Genomic DNA, 21,364 nt, shown 5'->3' on the forward strand with positions numbered 1-21,364 from the left:
CGACCACCTCTGGTATACCGCCCTCCAGCCTTTTGGCCAGGACCTTTGCGAGTATTTTCGCATCCACGTTCAGCAGTGAAATGGGTCTGTATGATCCGCATTCCGTCAAGTCTTTCTCTTTTTTGGGTATCAGTGAAATTGTGGCCTGCACTAGCGTTGGGGGCAGGGTGCCCCCTGCCACTGAGTCCGCGGACATGTCCCTTAGGTGTGGGACCAGGACTGGTTAAAATTTTTGGTAGAAGTCCGCCCGGAACCTGTCGGGCCCCGGTGCCTTCCCCGCCTGCATGGAGCTGATGCTCTCCATGATTTCTCTCAGGTCTATTGGTGCTTCCAGCTCCGCCCGTCTGTCTTCTCCCACAACTGGTAATTCCAGTCCGTCTAGGAACAGTTTCATCCCCGCGCCCCCATTGGGGGTCACAGAGGCGTACAGTCCCCGGTAGAAGGTCTCAAATGCCCGATTGACCTCCTTTGGCTCTGTTACCAGTCTGCCTCTGCTATCCTTTACCTGCGCTATTTCCCTTGTGGCTGCCTGCTTTCTCAGCTGGTGAGACAATAGGTGGCCAGCCTTGTCTCCGTGTTCGTAGAAGGTCCCCCGTGTCTGGCGGAGTTGGTACACTGCTTTCCCAGTGGATAGCAGGTTAAAGTCCATTTGCAGCATTTTTCTCTCCGCCAGCAGCTCTACAGTCGGGGCCTCGGAGCATTTTCTGTTGACAGGATGGAATCCACCAGTTGTTGCCTGGTCACCCTCTCTTCCCTATCTCTGCCTGCCTTGTAGGCTATGATCTTTCCTCTAATCACGGCCTTCAATGCCTCCCAGAACGTGGAGGGTGAGACCTCCCCGTTTTGGTTGTTACTAACCTAGTCGCCTGTGGCCCGCGATGTTTTCTGACAGAAGGCCTTGTCGGCCAGGAGGTCCGTGTCCAGCCTCCACGTGGGCGCTGGGCACAGTCTGTTTCCAACCTCACATCCATGTAGTATGGAACGTGGTCAAGATAACAATCGCGGAGTACTCCATTCCCGTGATCCCTGGAAGCACCAATTTCCCCACTGCAAAGAAGTCGATACCTTGTGTACTTGTGAGAAGTATGAACATTCCTTCTCTCCCGGGTGCAGGAACCTCCATGGGTCCACCGCCCCCATCTGCTCCATAAATGCTCCTAGTTCCCTAGCCATGCCAGTCTTTTTCCCTGCTCTGGGGTTTGATCGGTCGGTCAGTGGGTCCTGTACACAGTTGAAGTCGCCCCCCATGATCAGTCGGTGTGTGTCAAGGTCAGGGATTTCTGCCATGGTCTTCTTTATGAATTCTGTGTCATCCCAGTTGGGAGCGTACACATTTACCAGTACGACCGGTGCCCCTTCCAGGACACCGCTGACCATGACGTACCGTCCCCCTGGGTCCGTAACTGTCTTGGTTTCCGTAAACCTCGTCCTCTTGCTAATTAATATTGCTTCCCCCCTAGCCCTCGTCCCGTAGCATGAGTGGTATATCTGTCCCGCCCAGCCCTTCCTTACCAGCAGTCGGTCCTTCTCTCTCAGATGCGTCTCCTGTAGGTAGATTATGTCTGCTTTTAGGCTTCTTAGGTGGGTGAAGACAATGGATCTTTTCACTGGGCCGTTGAGTCCCCTTACATTCCAGGTAACACTCCTGGTGGGGGGTTTTCGACCCCCGGTCCTGCGGGGTCACCCATACTTACCTGGTGGACGCGCCCCTGCACTCCGGGGTTTCCCTTCGTTAGGGGGCCGTACAAAATGGCCGCGGTCACCGCTCTCACCATGAGGTCGGGCTCCGGGGTGTCCTTTTGTCCAGGGGGCACCCAACATGGCCGCCAGCTATGTGTACGCCACGTGGTTGTGCCCCTGCACTCCAGGGTCTCCCTGAAGCCCTGAAGCCCTCCCATCTTGGTTCCTCGCCCTGCTCCGTGCCTGCCGAGACCTGTGTTCGTGCTGCTTATCTACCTCACCCTTCTCTTTGCTTCTCTTTTGTTCTGTGCTCTCCCCCCGACTCCTCTCCACCCCCCCATAGTCCCTGTTCCTCTGTCCCCCCCTGTGTTCTTCCCTCCCCTTCTGCCCTGTCCCCCCTTCTCTTTATGCCAGGCGCTTCCTCTCCCCTGAGCCCTCCTCACTAGCACGGTGGCTCCCCTCCCAGTACTTGCCCTGCTCTGGTCCTGTGCTAGCCCTTGTCGCGCCCTCCTGCCCGGCTTTCTCACCCTCGTTCACCTTGCTCCGCTCCCCCCCGCACTGCATTGAGAGATGGAGCGAGCCTGGGAACGAGTCAGCACAGTCCCGCGCAGTACAACAAACACGTGAGTACAGTTTGTGATCTTATTATCTCTGTTTGCGGTCTGCCCGCTGCTCTTTGTTCCAATTCTTCCTTTCTTTTCCATCCCCGTCGCTTTCCTGATGGCCGTTGCGGCTGTCTATCCCCCAGTGTGTGTGCTCTAACGAATTCCTCCGCTGCCGCTGGGGTATTAAAAAACAGCTCCTTCCCCTCAAATGTTACCCAGAGTTTGGCAGGGAATAACATCCCAAATTGCACATTACTTTTGTAGAGTGCTGATTTGGCCCTGTTGAATTCAGCCCTTCTTTTGGCCAGGTCCGCCCCAATGTCCTGGAACACCTTTAGGATCTTCCCTTCCCACGTGCTCGATTTTGTCTGCCGGACCCACTTTAGGATTTTTTTCCCTGTCTTGGAACCTGTGCAGCTTCACGATAGTCGCTCTGGGCTGCTCCCCGTCTTTGGGCCTGGGTCGGAGGACCTGTACTTCTGGGGGGTTTGGAACCTGTATTTCTGAGGACCTGTATTTCTGGGGGGTTTGGAAACTTCTCCCTTCCCACTAGCTTGCCCAGCATTTGGGTGACGAAGCTGTTGGGTCTCTGCCCTCCATTCCCTCTGGCAGACCCATTATTTTAACATTCTGCTGTCTGGACCAATTTTCATGGTCCTCCACTTTCCCTTAGGCTCCGCTGCTCGGCTCGCCAGCTTTTCCGCTTCCTGGTTCGCCTGAACCTCCGCCTCGCCCCGTTGGGTCGTCTGCCTGCGCGGCCGCAGCTCCTGCTTTTTTCCTTCGCCTTCGCTGCTGCTCCTTACATCTCGCCGTCCCCCCGATTTATTATTATTTGCAGGCATATTTCTGTTATGTGCCTTTATCTTTTTTTCCTGGGTTTTGGTGCGAAAAAGAAATTCGAAATAGAAACCCCAAGGGTTTTTTCTCCTTTTAAAAAAATTTTTTTTTAAATATAAAAAGGAGTTTTTATTTTAGGAAGTTTTTTAAAAAAAGTTTTTAAAATTTTCAAGAGAGGAGCAAAAAAAAGGTTGAATAAAAAAATTATTATTTTGTTTTTGTCTTATCCTCTCCGTGCTCCGACTTCAAGGCAGTTTTTTGTTGCGACCCCCACTCCTCCTCCACGTGCAGCACACTGGGACTAGTCTCTCCTTTTTTTTTTCCTCTTCAGCTCCGTGGAATGGAGCTTTGGCGCCTGGGCAGGGCGAGGGAGACAGGGCCGATATCGCGGGACTTTAATTTTTTTTTTAAAAACCCACCGGGAAACACCCTGAAAAAAGGACGCGATTTTGTGGATCTGCGGGAGCCTCTTTGCTGCGGCCGCTCTGTTCGCGATCGCCACCAGAAGTCGAAACAGATCTAGTTTTCTTTTGAGGTCATTGATTGTTTCAGCATCCTCCACCCTTGTGGGCAGTGTGTACCAGGTCATTACCACTCACTACGTAAAAGAAAGCCCAACTTAGCCATGAGGAAATAAAGATGGTTAATTGTATCAACCAGATGGAGGAACATAGGAACAGGAGTAGGCTATTCATCCCCTCAAACCTTTCCCGCCATTTAATGAGATCATGGCTAATCTGTGTGCTAACTCCATCTATCTGCCTTTGGCCCATATCTCTTAAAATCTTTGCTCAACAAAAATCTATCTATCTCAGATATAAAATTAACAACTGATCTAGCTTCAACTGCTATTTGTGGGAGAGTTTTCCAAACCTCGACCACCTTTTGCGTGAAGAAGTGCTTCCCAACATCTCTCCTGAATGGTCTGGCCCTAATTTTTTAGACTATGCCTCCTGGTTTTCAAATCTCCAAACAGTGGAAATAGTTTATCTTTATCTACCCTGTCTTTCCCTGTTAATATCTTGAATACTACGATCAGTTGACCCTATGGCCATCAAAATTCTAGCAGAAATAGGCCTAATTTATGTAATCTCTCCATGCAATTTAACCCCTGTAATGCAGGTATCATTTTTGTAAACCTGCGTGGCACTCCCTCCAAGGCCAATGTACCCTTGCTAAGGTGTAGTGCCCAGAGCTGCTCACAGTACCCCGAGTGGGGTCCAACCAGGGTTTGTATAGCTGCAGCATAACTTATGTGTCTTTGTACTTCAATCCTCTAGACATAAAGGCCAGCATTCCATTAGCCTTTTTGATTATTTTCTGCACTTGTTCGTGGCATTTTAAGGATCTGTGAACCTGAACCTCCAAGTCTCTTTGGATATCCACTGTACGTAACCTCTTGCCATTTAGAAAGTAGACAATCTTAAAATAAGATTCCATTCCTAATAAGACATTTTTTAAAATCCTCGTATTGCTGTGGCAGTGAAAATTATGAGTTAAAAGATCCGAGGGAAGTACATCCCTCGACTAATCCTTTTCCAAGAATTTGTTGTGCCTCTCAAGACAAACTCAGTTACATCTGTGATTCCAAGAAGAAAGTCACATAATCGGAGTGTTGAACCAGCTTATGTGGGCAAAAATAAAACATTGTTGGTTTCGGTCTATTCTTGATGGGAAATCTTAAATAGATGGAGAGGCAGATTCAAGTCAGCTTTTGAGTGGAGTTGACCCTCTATTAGCAATAGTGGGTCGTGAGAATGGTATCCAGGGGCCATTTGTCGAACATGAGTTTCCACAGTGGAATCAGAACTAAATTGTATGTCACACTTTTGTACCAAATAAACATTTTTCTTTGTGTTTAAAAAAACAACATATTTCCAATTAAGGGGCAATTTAGCGTGGCCAATCCACCTACCCTGCACATCTTTGGGTTGTGGGGGTGAGACCCACACAGACATGGGGAGAATGTGCAAACTCCACACAGACAGTGACCCGAGGTCAGCGATCGAACCCGGGTCCTCGGCGCCGTGAGACAGTAGTGCTAGCCACTGTCCCGCCCCCTCCAAATAAACATTTTGATCATTTATTTACAAAGAATGCATTTGGGCCGGTTGAGGCTTGTAATTTGGCATTGCACTTATCTGGGCATCCGAAGTGTGTCTTGCAGTGGTGTCTGAATTACCTTTTTTATTCACTTCATGAGCTATTCTATCATTTTCACCATGTAATTTTTTCCGTAGCTGAACTAAGCACTGAGTGTAAGGAAGACCAGTGGCTTGGAGTCACAGTGGCAAGCCAAGGGCCTGGTGGGAAGGTGCTGGTAAGGCCAATTTGATTTGCTTTTCATACACGGTAATCTGCTGGGAGCATAAATGTGCTTGAGGCTGAATAATGAACTGTTGATTTATGGCACTGTCTTTCCCTGTGCTGTGTCCCGGATTCTGATTTTACCATCTTGGGACTGTATATTTTTGATTCACTTACGGGATGTCGGCGTCGCTTGCTAGGCCAGCATTTATTGCCCACCCCTAATTGCTCTTGAGAAGCTGGTGGTCTTGAACCGCTGCTGTCCCTGGGGTGTAGGTACACCCACAGTGCTGTTAGGGAGGGAGCCCCAGGATTTTGCCACCTGTTAAGAAATAAAGAAGCAACTAGGTATTTATTGTCAGCACTATCAAGATTTCTGGGGTCACGTCTGTTGTCCAATCTTGGCCAGCAATGGCAAATGACACAAAAAGGCATTGCTGCGAATAATATGTCATTTTGGACAATTGCAGCCAGTGCATTTATAAAGAGGGTATCAAAGAATTTAAAGTGCAGAAGGAGGCGATTTGGCCCATCGAGTCTACATCGGCCCCTGAAGGAGCACCCTACCTAAGCCCACACCTCCACCCTATGCCCATAACCCAGCAACCCCACCTAGCTTTTTTGGACACTATGGGGCAATTTAGCATGACCAATCCACCCAACCCACACATCTTTGGACTGTGGGAGGAAACTGGAGCACCCGGAGGCAACCCACGCAGACACGGGGAGAACGTGCAGATTCCGCACAGTGACCCAAGCCGGTAATCAGGGTGGGCTCTAAATCCAGCTCCTTGCCTGCTCCAAAAAACAATCCATCCAAGAATGATGGGATGAAATTGCCTTGCAATGTTGACTGCAAGAGTCCTCACTTGTTAAGGCAAAGGTTCCCAACATATGGCCCGCGAAAGTACTGTTAGTGGCCCGTGGAAAAAAATAATACAATTACATGTACTTCTTATCTATCATAATCAATGTTACATTATTATTCGCAATGTAATTTGCTTCACAAACATCCTTGTGTGACATCACCGCAATGTATTTTTGAGTGTGCATCATAAAATATATGAGAAAAGGCTGTATTTTTTTAAAAATTTAGTATACCCAATTCATTTTTTCCAATTAAGGGGCAATTTAGCCTGGCCAATCCACCTACCCTGCACATCTTTGGGTTGTGGGGGTGAAACCCACGCAAACACGGGGAGAATGTGCAAACTCCACACGGACAGTGATCCAGAGCAGGGATTGAACCTGGGACCTCGGCGTCGTGAGACAGCAGTGCTACCCACGGCGCCACCGTGCTGCCCAAGAAATAACTGCATTTTTAATACACATTGATATCTAAGTGTAAAAAAATAAGGTTTTGAATCGCTTGCGTACATTGTGGTTCACAAAAGCTTTTGTTGACGATCTATGGTCTACATAGACCATACCTCCGGGTGCTCCGGTTTCCTCCCACAGTCCAAAGACGTGCAGGTTAGGTGGATTGGCCATGCTAAATTGCCCTTAGTGTTATGGGCCAGGGTTTAGAGAACCCCAAAGTGTATCATGGAGTTCACCTGACCCACAACTTTTAATAGATTGTGGTAGGGGGAGCACACGGCCCACTCTAGAGGTGTTGTACAGCAGAAATGGAAAAGTATTTTTTAAAACAAAACAATATTTATTCTATGAACTCAAGTTAACCTTTTTAAACAAACAGTGAATATCTTAGCAACCATTAATTCAAAGATAACCCCCAAAGAATACAACATTAAGTAATCCTTTAAGCTGTCCTTTTAACATCCAAAAGGCTTAACAACCTTTAAACAGAAGCACATCAGGGTTTGCATTCAATACTGAAACCATTTAAATTTCTGAATTCACCAAATGATCAAGAAATAGTCCTTCATGGCAGAGAGCTCAACAGTACATCTGCTTTGGCTGACTTCAGCTGCAACACACAGAAAAACGAAACCAAAAAGACAGGGACACACCCAAGCTTTTCTCAAAGTGAAACTAAAAAGCCGAACCAGAGATCAGCTCCGTCCACACACTGTAGTAACATGAGCAGCTAACCATTTCTTAAAGCGACATTCTCACGACACTTAGTGTCCAAAAAGGTTAGGAGGGGTTATTGGGTTAAGGGGATAGGGTTGAAGTGAGGGCTTAAGTGGGTCGGTTCAGGCTCGATGGGCCGAATGGCCTCCTTCTGCACTGTATGTTCTATGTACATAAAGGAAAATGTTGGGAAGTGCTATGTTCAGGCAATCTTAACCCACTTCGCTGCCCATATGGCATGCCACAAAATGAGCATCAGGCCAGCAATTACTGTAAATGAAAGTGGTAGGAAGTTTGAGAGAGTCTGTAGGAAGGTTAGTGTTGGAAATCTCTGTTGAAAAGCTCAGCTGGGTTAGATTAGGAGGAGCTTCACCCTGCAGCTTGCTCATCCCTCCCTTGGACAGCATGCTAGTACTAGATATCCATAAACCGTTCATTCCCCACGTAAGGCTGTTCTTTACCGTGATTGTAACAGAAATTCAAGTTGCAAATAATGCCCTCATGTATTATGTAGAATGTTGGCCACGAGTCTCATCACCTGACTTGAGCTGCCTGTTTGAAGGTTTAGTCTTTGCGAACTCTGTAAGGTATAACCATTCTCTGTTACCCCTGTGGGGAGAGAGGATTGGTTAGCTAATTGACTATTTCCAGGATGTGCCACTGCTAATTTCACATGTTACACGGCCATGTAAGTGGCCATTTGCTGAGATAAAGTTAAAGATAACGCATTTTCTTCCGCAATTTACATGTGGATAGTGTTTTTAACCACCACCAGACTCAGTCAGCCAATACAGCACCTTTGAAGTGTAGCCCGTGCTGTAGTGTAGGAAACATGGCAGAACTCCCACAAACAGAAATGTGATAATAACAGATAATCTATTTTTGTGATTTTACTGTGAGGTATAAATATCAGCCAAGATACCAGGGATAGCCCCCCTGATTTTTGTGGATCATCATTAGATCAAGCAGGTAAGGCCTTGGTTTAATGTCTCATCCGAAAGATGGCACATCTGACCATGCAGCATGCCCTCAGTACTGCACTGGAGTGCCAGCCTTGGCTTTTTGTGCCCAGGCCCCGGCGTAGGACTTGAACCCAGAACCTTGTGACTCAAGAGACGAGCCACGGGTGACATGCGCAATGTAATCATTGTTTTTGATTAAATTTAGCAAAGTTGCTTACTTCAAAAGGAAATAGCTACAAAAGATTTTTTGCTGCGAGTAAATCTGGTTAAATGTGGCCCATTTATTTCCCCGGCAGGTATGTGCGCACCGATATGAGAAGAGACAACTTAGCCTACAGGATGAGAAGAGAATTTTGGTGGGTCGCTGTTTCGTCATAAGTGACAACCTGGCCATCAATCCGGATGACGACTGGGACAATTCTCCAGTGCAGTTCTGTGAAAACATAGGGGACGACCACCAAGGGCTGCTTATGTGCCAGCAGGGCATGGCTGCAGGATTCACACACCCCAGCCACTATGCATATTATGGAGCACCGGGCGGATGGAACTGGCAAGGTCTGGCATGAGAAAAAGAAAATCTCCACAGCTTTCATTCATATCAATGTCTTGAGGGTGGCGGACTGGTCAGGTGCTGGGTAGGGGCTGTTTAGCACAGGGCTAAATCGCTGGCTTTGAAAGCAGACCAAGGCAGGCCAGCAGCACGGTTCAATTCCCGTACCAGCCTCCACGAGCAGGCGCCGGAATGAGATGACTAGGGGCTTTTCACAGTAACTTCATTGACGCCTACTTGTGACAATAAGCGATTTTCATTTTTCATTTTCAGGTGACCAGCTAACCACTCTGCCTGGGCAGGAATGCAGCTTATGAGCATTGTTGCTCCTCTTAGCCCTGTAAGAAAAGTTTATTTTTTCCGTAATAATAAAGGGAAACCATTTACCTTCCTTGGGTTTCTTCCGGCTTCTCTTGCCATTTTGCTGGCTTGGAGGGGAACCACAATGACTATCCCATACAGGCCGCCGGTAAAATTACAGTCAGACTCGATCACATAAATGAAAGGCCACGTGCATATTTAAAGAACCTCTAGGGCTTCTGATGATTGTCCTTCTCGCCTGCCCAGAAGCGCCGATTAAGATCAGAAAGATTACAGGTCCTGAAAGGGTCGATCCCATGGTCTTGGTAATGGAATCCTAAAGAAATGCAGGTTTTCATTTTGAGTTTTTTGTTCCTTCATGGGATACGGGTGTCATTGGCAAGGATCGCATTTGTTGCTCATCCTTAAATACCCTTTAACTGAGTGGCTTGCTCGGCCATTTCAGAGGCAGCCACGGTGGTGTGGGTCTGAAGTCACATGTAGGCCAGACCAGGCAAGAACACCAGATTTCTTTCCTTCCCTAAAGGCTATTAGTGAACCAGATGGGTTTTTATAACAATCAACAATGGTTTCATGAGACTAGCTCTTAATTTCAGATTTGTTAATTGAAATCCAATTCCACCAGCTGCCATGGTGAGATTTGATCCTGTGACCCAGAAGCATTATCCTGAGCCTCGCTAGTCCAACAACATTGCTACTCCCCCACATCAGCCTCAGGTTTTCTTTTTTTTTTATTAAATATTTTATTGAAAATTTTTGGTCAACCAACACAGTACATTGTGCATCCTTTACACAATATTATAACAACACAAATAACAATGACCTATTTTATAAACAAAAAATGAATAAATAATAAATAACAAAAATGAAAACTAGCCCTAATTGGCAACTGCCTTGTCACAAGTAACACTCTCCAAAAATATAATTTAACAGTCCAATATATAATTATCTGTAGCAACGACCTATACATACTATACAGTATATATTAACAACCCTGAGAGTCCTTCTGGTTCCCCCCCCTCCCCCCCACCCCTCCCCCCCCCGATCCTGGGCTGCTGCTGCTGCCTTCTTTTTCCCATTCCGTCTATCTTTCTGCGAGGTATTCGACGAACGGTTGCCACCGCCTGGTGAACCCTTGAGCCGACCCCCTTAGGACGAACTTAATCCGCTCTAGCTTTATAAACCCCGCCATGTCATTTATCCAGGTCTCCACCCCCGGGGGCTTGGCTTCTTTCCACATTAGCAATATCCTGCGCCGGGCTACTAGGGACGCAAAGGCCAAAACATCGGCCTCTCTCGCCTCCTGCACTCCCGGCTCTTGTGCAACCCCAAATATAGCCAACCCCCAGCTTGGTTCGACCCGGACTCCTACTACTTTTGAAAGCACCTTTGTCACCCCCATCCAAAACCCCTGTAGTGCCGGGCATGACCAAAACATATGGGTATGATTCGCTGGGCTTCTCGAGCACCTCGCACACCTATCCTCCACCCCAAAAAATTTACTGAGCCGTGCTCCAGTCATATGTGCCCTGTGTAATACCTTAAACTGAATCAGGCTTAGCCTGGCACACGAGGACGACGAGTTTACCCTGCTTAGGGCATCTGCCCACAGCCCCTCCTCGATCTCCTCCCCCAGCTCTTCTTCCCATTTCCCTTTTAGTTCATCTACCAAAGTCTCCCCTTCGTCCCTCATTTCCCTATATATATCTGACACCTTACCATCCCCCACCCATGTCTTTGAGATCACTCTGTCCTGCACCTCTTGTGTCGGGAGCTGCGGGAATTCCCTAACCTGTTGCCTCGCAAAAGCCCTCAGTTGCATATACCTGAATGCATTCCCTTGGGGCAACCCATATTTCTCGGTCAGCACTCCCAGACTCGCGAACTTCCCATCCACAAACAGATCTTTCAGTTGCGTTATTCCTGCTCTTTGCCACATTCCATATCCCCCATCCATTCCCCCCGGGGCAAACCTATGGTTGTTTCTTATCGGGGACTCCCCCAAGGCTCCAGTCTTTCCCCTATGCCGTCTCCACTGTCCCCAAATCTTCAGTGTAGCCACCACCACCGGGCTTGTGGTGAAGTTCCTCGGTGAGAACGGCAATGGGGCTGTCACCATAGCCTGTAGGCTAGTCCGCCTACAGGACGCCCTCTCTAATCTCTTCCACGCCGCTCCCTCCTCCTCTCCCATCCACTTACTCACCATTGAAATATTAGCGGCCCAATAATACTCACTTAGGCTCGGTAGTGCCAGCCCCCCCCTATCCCTGCTACGCTGTAAGAATCCCTTCCTCACTCTCGGGGTCTTCCCGGCCCTCACAAAACCCATGATGCTCTTTTCAATCCTTTTAAAAAAAGCCTTCGTGATCACCACCGGGAGGCACTGAAACACAAAGAGGAATCTCGGGAGGACCACCATCTTAACCGCCTGCACCCTCCCTGCCATTGACAGGGATACCATATCCCATCTCTTGAAATCCTCCTCCATCTGTTCCACCAACCGCGTTAAATTTAACCTATGCAATGTGCCCCAATTCTTAGCTATCTGGATCCCCAGGTAACGAAAGTCCCTTGTTACCTTCCTCAACGGTAGGTCCTCTATTTCTCTACTCTGCTCCCCTGGATGCACCACAAACAACTCACTCTTCCCCATGTTCAATTTATACCCTGAAAAATCCCCAAACTCCCCAAGTATCCGCATTATTTCTGGCATCCCCTCCGCCGGGTCCGCCACGTATAGTAGCAAATCGTCCGCATACAAAGATACCCGGTGCTCTTCTCCTCCCCTAAGTACTCCCCTCCACTTCTTGGAACCCCTCAACGCTATCGCCAGGGGCTCAATCGCCAGTGCAAACAATAATGGTGACAGAGGGCATCCCTGCCTTGTCCCTCTATGGAGCCGAAAATATGCAGATCCCCGTCCATTCGTGACCACGCTCGCCACTGGGGCCCTATACAACAGCTGCACCCATCTAACATACCCCTCTCCAAAACCAAATCTCCTCAACACCTCCCACAAATAATCCCACTCCACTCTATCAAATGCTTTCTCGGCATCCATCGCCACTACTATCTCCGTTTCTCCCTCTGGTGGGGCCATCATCATTACCCCTAACAACCTCCGTATATTCGTGTTCAGCTGTCTCCCCTTCACAAACCCAGTTTGGTCCTCGTGGACCACCCCCGGGACACATTCCTCTATTCTCATTGCCATTACCTTGGCCAGGACCTTGGCATCTACATTTAGGAGGGAAATAGGTCTATAGGACCCGCATTGTAGCGGGTCCTTTTCCTTCTTTAAGAGAAGCGATATCGTTGCTTCAGACATAGTCGGGGGCAGTTGTCCCCTTTCCTTTGCCTCATTAAAGGTCCTCGTCAGTACCGGGGCGAGCAAGTCCACATATTTTCTATAGAATTCGACTGGGAATCCATCCGGTCCCGGGGCCTTTCCCGCCTGCATGCTCCTAATTCCTTTCACCACTTCTTCTACCTCGATCTGTGCTCCCAGTCCCACCCTTTCCTGCTCTTCCACCTTGGGAAATTCCAGCCGATCCAAGAAGCCCATCATTCTCTCCCTCCCATCCGGGGGTTGAGCTTCATATAATTTTTTATAAAATGTCTTGAACACTCCATTCACTCTCTCCGCTCCCCGCTCCATCTCTCCTTCCTCATCCCTCACTCCCCCTATTTCCCTCGCTGCTCCCCTTTTCCTCAATTGGTGTGCCAGCAACCTGCTCGCCTTCTCCCCATATTCGTACTGTACACCCTGTGCCTTCCTCCATTGTGCCTCTGCAGTGCCTGTAGTCAGCAAGTCAAATTCTACATGTAGCCTTTGCCTTTCCCTGTACAGTCCCTCCTCCGGTGCTTCCGCATATTGTCTGTCCACCCTCAAACGTTCTTGCAGCAACCGCTCCCGTTCCTTACTCTCCTGCTTCCCTTTATGTGCCCTTATTGATATCAGCTCCCCTCTAACCACCGCCTTCAACGCCTCCCAGACCACTCCCACCTGGACCTCCCCATTATCATTGAGTTCCAAGTACTTTTCAATGCACCCCCTCACCCTTAGACACACACCCTCATCTGCCATTAGTCCCATGTCCATTCTCCAGGGTGGGCGCCCTCCTGTTTCCTCCCCTATCTCCAAGTCCACCCAGTGTGGAGCGTGATCCGAAATGGCTATAGCCGTATACTCCGTTCCCCTCACCTTCGGGATCAATGCCCTACCCAGCACAAAAAAGTCTATTCGCGAATAGACTTTATGGACATAGGAGAAAAACGAGAACTCCTTACTGCTAGGTCTGCTAAATCTCCACGGGTCTACACCTCCCATCTGCTCCATAAAATCTTTAAGTACCTTGGCTGCTGCCGGCCTCCTTCCAGTCCTGGACTTCGACCTATCCAGCCCTGGTTCCAACACCGTATTAAAATCTCCCCCCATTATCAGCTTTCCCATCCCTAGGTCCGGAATGCGTCCTAGCATCCGCCTCATAAAATTGGCAGCATCCCAGTTCGGGGCATATACGTTTACCAAAACCACCGTCTCCCCCTGTAGTTTGCCACTCACCATCACGTATCTGCCCCCGTTATCCGCCACTATAGTCTTTGCCTCGAACATTACCCGCTTCCCCACTAATATAGCCACCCCCCTGTTTTTCGCATCTAGCCCCGAATGGAACACCTGCCCCACCCATCCTTTGCGTAGCCTAACCTGGTCTATCAGTTTCAGGTGCGTTTCCTGTAACATAACCACATCTGCCTTAAGTTTCTTAAGGTGTGCGAGTACCCGTGCCCTCTTTATCGGCCCGTTCAGCCCTCTCACGTTCCACGTGATCAGCCGAGTTGGGGGGCTTCCTACCCCCCCCCCTTGTCGATTAGCCATCACCTTTTTCCAGCTCCTCACCCGGTTCCCACGCAGCTGTATCTCCCCCAGGCGGTGCCCCCCCGCCCATCCTCTCCCATACCAGCTCCCCCCTCTCCCCAGCAGCAGCAACCCAGTAATTCCCCCCTCCCACCCCCCCCGCTAGATCCCCCGCTAGCGTAATTACTCCCCCCATGTTGCTCCCAGAAGTCAGCAAACTCTGGCTGACCTCGGCTTCCCCCTGTGACCTCGGCTCGCACCGTGCGGCGCCCCCTCCTTCCTGTTTCTCTATTCCCGCCATGATTATCATAGCGCGGGAACCAAGCCCGCGCTTCTCCCTTGGCCCCGCCCCCAATGGCCAACGCCCCATCTCCTCCACCTCCCCTCCTCCCCCCATCACCACCTGTGGGAGAGAGAAAAGTTACCACATCGCAGGATTAGTACATAAAACCCCTCTTTGCCCCCCACATTCGCCCCACCACTTTGTTCGAACGTTCTTTTTAATAACCCGCTCATTCCAGTTTTTCTTCCACAATAAAAGTCCACGCTTCATCCGCCGTCTCAAAGTAGTGGTGCCTCCCTCGATATGTGACCCACAGTCTTGCCGGTTGCAGCATTCCAAATGTTATCTTCTTTTTATGAAGCACCGCCTTGGCCCGATTAAAGCTCGCCCTCCTTCTCGCCACCTCCGCACTCCAGTCTTGATAAACGCGGATCACCGCGTTCTCCCATTTACTGCTCCGAGTTTTCTTCGCCCATCTAAGGACCATTTCTCTATCCTTAAAACGGAGGAATCTCACCACTATGGCTCTGGGAATTTCTCCTGCTCTCGGTCCTCGCGCCATCACTCGGTATGCTCCCTCCACCTCCAACGGACCCGCCGGGGCCTCCGCTCCCATTAACGAGTGCAGCATCGTGCTCACATATGCCCCGACGTCCGCTCCCTCCACACCTTCGGGAAGACCAAGAATCCTCAGGTTGTTCCTCCTTGCGTTGTTTTCCAGTGCCTCCAACCTTTCCACACATCGTTTCTGATGTGCCTCCTGCGTCTCCGTCTTCACCACCAGGCCCTGTATATCGTCCTCATTCTCGGCTGCCTTTGCCTTCACGACCCGAAGCTCCCGCTCCTGGGTCTTTTGTTCCTCCTTTAGCCCTTCGATCGCCTGTAGTATCGGGGCCAACAGCTCTTTCTTCATTTCCTTTTTGATCTCTTCCACACAGCATTTCAAGAACTCTTGTTGTTCAGGGCCCCATGTTAAACTGCCACCTTCCGACGCCATCTTGGTTTTTGCTTGCCTTCCTTGCCGCTGTTCTAAAGGATCCACTGCAATCTGGCCACTCTCTCCTCCTTTTTCCATCCGTATCCAGGGGGGATTCCCTTCTGGTTTACCGCACAGTGTTTTTAGCCGTCAAAATTGCCGTTGGGGCTCCTATCAAGAGCCCAAAAGTCCGTTTCACAGGGAGCTGCCAAAACGTGCGACTCAGCTGGTCATCGCCGCACCCGGAAGTCCAGCCTCAGGTTTTCATTCCATTCATTCTGTTCCTCTCATTTTGGAAGAGGACGAGGATGTAATTTTATCTGAGGAATTGAACTAAAGAAAAGAGCATTAGACTGGGATGACCAGTTAGAATAATGCATTATAGACATTAATTCGGGTTGCAGGGAGTGAACAGGGAGATTGGGTAAAGCATGGCGAGAGGGGGATGGGTAGCTATTAGGACCGGTTCTTTGCACAAAAGATACTGCAAAGGATGCTTGAAGAAAGAGGGCCAAGGGGAGGAAGGTGTAATGGGCCTATCAGGATCAGTGGTTGTGGAGGTCAGGTTACATGGCCAGGTCAAGGAATATGGGAAAAGGACCTATAAGAATCTTGAATTTGTCACCGTTACCTTATTTGGTCATGGGTATGTAAAACCGAAAGCCGGAATCCATAGTATGAAATCAGATGCGGTGCTGCCTTTGTTCACTTGCTCTGGGGATCTCAGGAACAGTGTTGGTCCTGCTGTTACCAGAGTGAGTCTGGCTTGCAAGCTATTTGAAATAAAATAAAATAATATCTACAAATCCGAACTCAGCCTTTTGATTGAGGCCAGACTGGACAGAAATAACTCAATTTCATCATTTGGTGGCAGCGGTGGGATTTCTCGAACGAATTCCCGACTATCCGCGAAATCAGAATTAAACCAACCTTGGACACAGAGAGGGGAAATGGGCCCATGGTGTGAGTAGATTATAAAGGACCATGTCGGTTTTCCCCTACCTCATGGTCCAAAGTGGGTTTGGTCACTCGCCTATGGTCGGGTAAGATCGTTCAACGAAATCAAAGGTCAGTCTGGCGGATTAGAAAACTTAATTTCAGTTGATGTAGGTACGGTTCAGGTAACAGGAATTGAGGGAATATCGAACGATAATTCAATTCCGTGCATATGGGTTGAAAATTAAAATTGGTTGTATTGAATTACACTTTAATTCGGTTAAGCTATTTAACGGGTTGAGGGAATGTCACAGACAATTCAGTTAAGACCACTGAGGGATTGTTCTGGAGACAATTCAATGCCATACAATTGGAATTGACTAAAGTTGGATTTTGTAAGGGGGAGATATGTCTTTTGAGTGAAAAAGTTGGGAGATGTATGGCCACTAGGGGGAACCAAAGACTTGGAAATGATTAGGAAATTTCAGGATTGTAATGATTTGAATTCCTTTGGGTTGAGTGGAGGTCTCGGTGGATGAATGAGTGTGTGTGTTTAATAAGAAGTTGCGAACTCCCTCTAGTGTACCTAGATTTTTAAATGTTGTGTTTTGCAAAACGAAGTTGCACATCAGTTAGGAGGTATACACGGCAGTTAAAGTGAGATTTAAAATGGGGTAAGTATTTGAAAGTTCTTTAGAAAATCAGTAAGAATGATTAACATTGTGGAAGTTATTTAGAACAGAAGTCTCGGGAAGTAAACAAAAACCAAAATCAAAACATATAAATTGGGATTTGTAAATGATTAATTGAACGCGGCATAGTCTGGCTGCTCAAAAAAAAGAGGGGAAGAGAACAAAGGAATTTAAAATTGAAATGCGAAGACCAGGCATTCAGTGTGGGCATGGTGCATGGGGTCCTTTTTAGAGGCAGCCATGATGTACCTACATTTAAAAAAGTTTTGTTCTGTGCTCCAAAATTTGTAGAGATTTCAGTATTTTCTCTGTAAACTCACACTACACATCAAATTTAAGATTCGGGGATTTTTCTTATCGCAAAGATTATGAATTTTTAACTTTATTTTAAGATTACACAGGGGGAAAGGAAGATCCCAGTAGAAAGGAAGAAGGCCATTTTAGAGATGCCCAAACCCCAAACCGTAAGAGGGGCATTGTGGCAGTAAGAAACACGGGGACCAATGAGACCAGCATTAGGAGGTAGTCGGTGGAAGTGATATGGCACAGCTCCACTGGGTCCTAGTGCCCGCTGAGTTGAAAGAAAGTCACGAGCAGAAGAAATGAAGTTTAGAATGTTAACTACATTGCAGACGGAGCTTTAGAGAATAAAGATATGGGACCGGAGTTTAGATTAGGAGTATTACTTGCAGTATCAGGAAATGAGAATCTGATGGCAAGGAAAGATTAATAAAAATAGATGCAGAAATAAAAAATTAAGATATTAAAACCAATTGATAACGTAAAGGAAATAAGGAAAGCAAACCTAGCAATAGACAGACTGACACAGGGTTAATCAGCACACAATTCCAGCACACAATCCAGGGAGACCGATACAGGCTGTAAAAGCAATATCCCTTGACCCGAGGTGCCAAATGCGAGCTGGAGATAATGATCAAAGAGTTAGAAAAGCACGGAATCATTCAAGAAGTCACATATGCATCGACGAATAGCCCACTTCAGGTAGTTAGCAAGGCTGCTGGTACATTTAGAATGGTAACGAACTACAAAGCATTAAATAAGGTCACAAAAAGAAAAAAAGAGAAGGATAAACAGTATTTAATAAATCCACAAACTACATTGGAGAAGGTGGCAGGCAAAACTTATTTAACTAGTATAGATTTAGCCAACGGATTCGGGAGTGTTCCGTTAGACGCAGACAGCAGGGAAAAGACAGCATTTACCTTTGGCACTAAACATTATGTATACTGTAAATTGCCACAAGGATATCTTAATTCCCCAAACCACTTTCAGGCAATAGTAAGGGAGCTGATTAAAGATGATTTGGTTTTAGTATATATTGATGATGTGTTAATTGGAGATGATGATCATGTTGAAAGAGTGACCAAAATTATTAAAACACTTAATGAAGCAGGATTTAAGATAGAGTTAAAGAAATGCCAGATTGGCAGGAGCAAAGTCGACTATCTCGGGTATTCAGTGTCAAAGGCAGGTAGGGAAGCCAGTGTTGGGGTGAGAGAGAATCACAGCGCCCGTTTCACGAAACGGGGTTCAGCAAATCATGGGAATTTTGGGGTATTTGAGACCAGTAGTGGAAGACTTTAGTCTTTATGCTAGACCCATTTATGAAACTTTGAAAGGGGATTTTAGGTGGACCAGTGAAGCATAGAGGAGTTTGGACCAGTTTAAAACAGCTGTAGCAACATCCGGGCCATTAGAGGAGAGACATGAAGAGGACAATTTGAGCATTAAATCTGATCATTTGATCTGTACGTAAATGGATATGGTATGGTGCTTGTTAATCATAATAATCAGATACCTATCAAACATTGACAGGAAATTGGTCAAGGGCTGAACAAAAGTTTTTGGACATCGTAAAATGTCTGGCAGCCTTAACAAAAAGGATAGCACAGATTGAAAATTTATCAGCTGGGAACGAAATTTATGTCACAACTGAATTTTTAGAATTGACAGAGACCGGGTTGCCAGCAAGGTGCGAATACAGCTCGATGGGAAAGATAGGAAACGATTCTTTTAAACCCTGCCTTAATGTTTAGTCATAACATTAAAAAGGGACACAAACGTGATAAATCAGTTAGCAGAACAGAGTTGGTAAATGCTTGGGTGGTATATATGGATGGTAGTAAAGTTAAGGAGGATGAGGAACAAGCCAGATGGGCATCCATTAAAAAACAAATTCAGGAAAGAAAATGGTGGAGAAACAGGGAGTAAAGAAACAGGGAGTAGCATAGAAAAAAACTGAGACACCGATGGAAGAATGGTCACTAGAGTATGCAGGCCCTCTTTATCCGAGGAGCAGCAAAAGTAATTTGTACTTTTTAATCAAAGCTGATAGCAGCACGGGGGAAGTTGAATTAGAGAATCAGTGGCATCTGGAGCAAAGGAATTATATCAGAACTAAAACATCCGACCCAACTAAATAGTAACAGAGGGATTATTATAATCCATAGGCAACCTATCAGCAGCAAACGAAGAAACATAATCAGTAAGGAATTGAGAATATGGGATGATAGGCCACGGGCTGTTATTAATGGACCTCAGTTTAAAATGATTCATTGTGAACATAATGAAACATCGTGTCAATGATGTGGCGCATTCTGCAGCCCAGTAGTTTGGACAGGGAGTAATCATATGAAACCTAGGAGAATGGCAGATAAAGAGTATTCAGGTGAGTTGACATTGCATTTAGAACAACAGAAATGGGGAAATGCTTCGGCTCCCAGGGACAGTTGGCATGATTGTTTTGTGAAACATCAGGCAACACTGATGATCGAAGTTTGTGACCACATGATAGATTTTGACCATGGGATGGTGTGATAATGATAAATTGTAATTACTGCAGAGAAAACCAAGCTGATGATGGAGTGATTGGGAAAGGATGTGCAGGATTGTGCAGAAGTGACAAACTTGTACCAATTAGTGAGGGAGTACATAGTTTAAGAGGTGTTGGGAGACCCGGGGACGTAAAATTAGCCTAACAGTGTTTAGAGACTGTATCACTGCAATGATGCCATGCCACGGGATCGATCATATCCCCAAACCGCTCGGACAAGGGAAAAGGAATGTTTGGTTGTGAGTGGCAGGGGATAACTGCACTTACTAGTATTATGTAATCAGTGGAGCGGGATGGCAGGCAATTGAAACCTGTTAGCAGCATCGATAGGACAGATGATAAAGTGAAAATGTCATGGTTGAAAATTACTTTCATAAAAACCCGGTCGTAATCAAAATTAAAGGAATTAAAGTAAATGCAGTAGCAATATCCGACATGTATCAGGGAAAGTTTCAACCCGCTTGGATCACTGAGTTAGCAAAAGAGGAGTTTGAGATTCTTCGAGTCTCACTCAGGGGGTTCAACGATAGGAGGAGGAGGCTTAACAGGCCTTAATCGTATGATGTACGTCAAGGATGAGAAAAATAAAGGGAATTAAATGGAAATCCGGAAGTCCTGGAGACGGCACTTCTGGAACATCCAAACAAGAAAGATACAAGTTAAGAAATAGGGCCCTCTCCGCCTTTGACCTGTTCATTTAGGTTTTCAGATGAAGCAAAAATAACACAGACGAAGAACGAGAACTACACCCCAGAGAAGAATGTTTTAGACAGTATGGGGGGGAAAACTAATGATACAATTAGCTACATATTTGAGGGAATTAAATGACAGAGCCCGGTAGAAAAACCTTACGGGTTAGAAACAAATCAAAATATCAAATTATTACTGAATAGTGAAACCTCCTGTCAGACATCTCTAACTGGACATTAGCTGATGGATGATCTGTGGTCTCCACGGGGTATGGTACTACGTGGTGGAGTTATTCAGGGTCTCAGCAGACGGCAGCGACTGACGAGGAACCCCCGCATTTTAAATGCCAATAGTTTAAGAATCTTGGCAGCTTGATGCCACGGCGGGAAATTTGTAACCAATGGCATTGGAGAGTGTAATAGTTATTACGGACAAAATGTCCTGTAAGTTGTTAGGGACTGTTATGTATGGACTCAATTGGGTTGTAACCCCAAAAGTTGACTGTATTAAATGTGCAAGTGGTGTTATTGCAAAGTAAAGAAACAAACAAACAAATAATGGCAAGTATACACTCCATGCTGTGAGGAAAATGATAACAGGCAAAAGGGATTTGAAGAAAACTGAGTATTGTCTCATGTAAGCCAGGGCTGGCACACTACATGGTTCAGTATAATGTTAGACATTAGTGTGAGGAAGTCAGGAATAAAAACAGAATCGATTGAAGCTTCTGCAATTCATAAAGCAAGATAATCAGTGGATAGTACATGATATCATAA

At 46.9% G+C, this 21,364-nt stretch overlaps 1 protein-coding gene across 2 annotated transcripts in view; it reads left to right on the forward strand.

The window, feature by feature from the left end:
* itga3b (integrin, alpha 3b) overlaps positions 1 to 21,364 on the forward strand; it is a 272,129-nt gene that overhangs the window by 125,726 nt on the left and 125,039 nt on the right. For both annotated transcript variants that reach the window (XR_011937490.1, XM_072487143.1), the window contains exons 3-4: positions 5,363 to 5,442; positions 8,725 to 8,983. Coding sequence is in view for 1 of the 2 variants with exons in the window: in XM_072487143.1 (XP_072343244.1) it covers positions 5,363 to 5,442; positions 8,725 to 8,983 (339 nt within the window). In the remaining variant the exon portion in view is untranslated. The remainder of the gene's footprint in view (positions 1 to 5,362; positions 5,443 to 8,724; positions 8,984 to 21,364) is intronic.

The sequence above is a fragment of the Scyliorhinus torazame genome, chromosome 21, assembly GCF_047496885.1.
Source record: "Scyliorhinus torazame isolate Kashiwa2021f chromosome 21, sScyTor2.1, whole genome shotgun sequence".
NCBI lineage: Eukaryota > Metazoa > Chordata > Chondrichthyes > Carcharhiniformes > Scyliorhinidae > Scyliorhinus > Scyliorhinus torazame.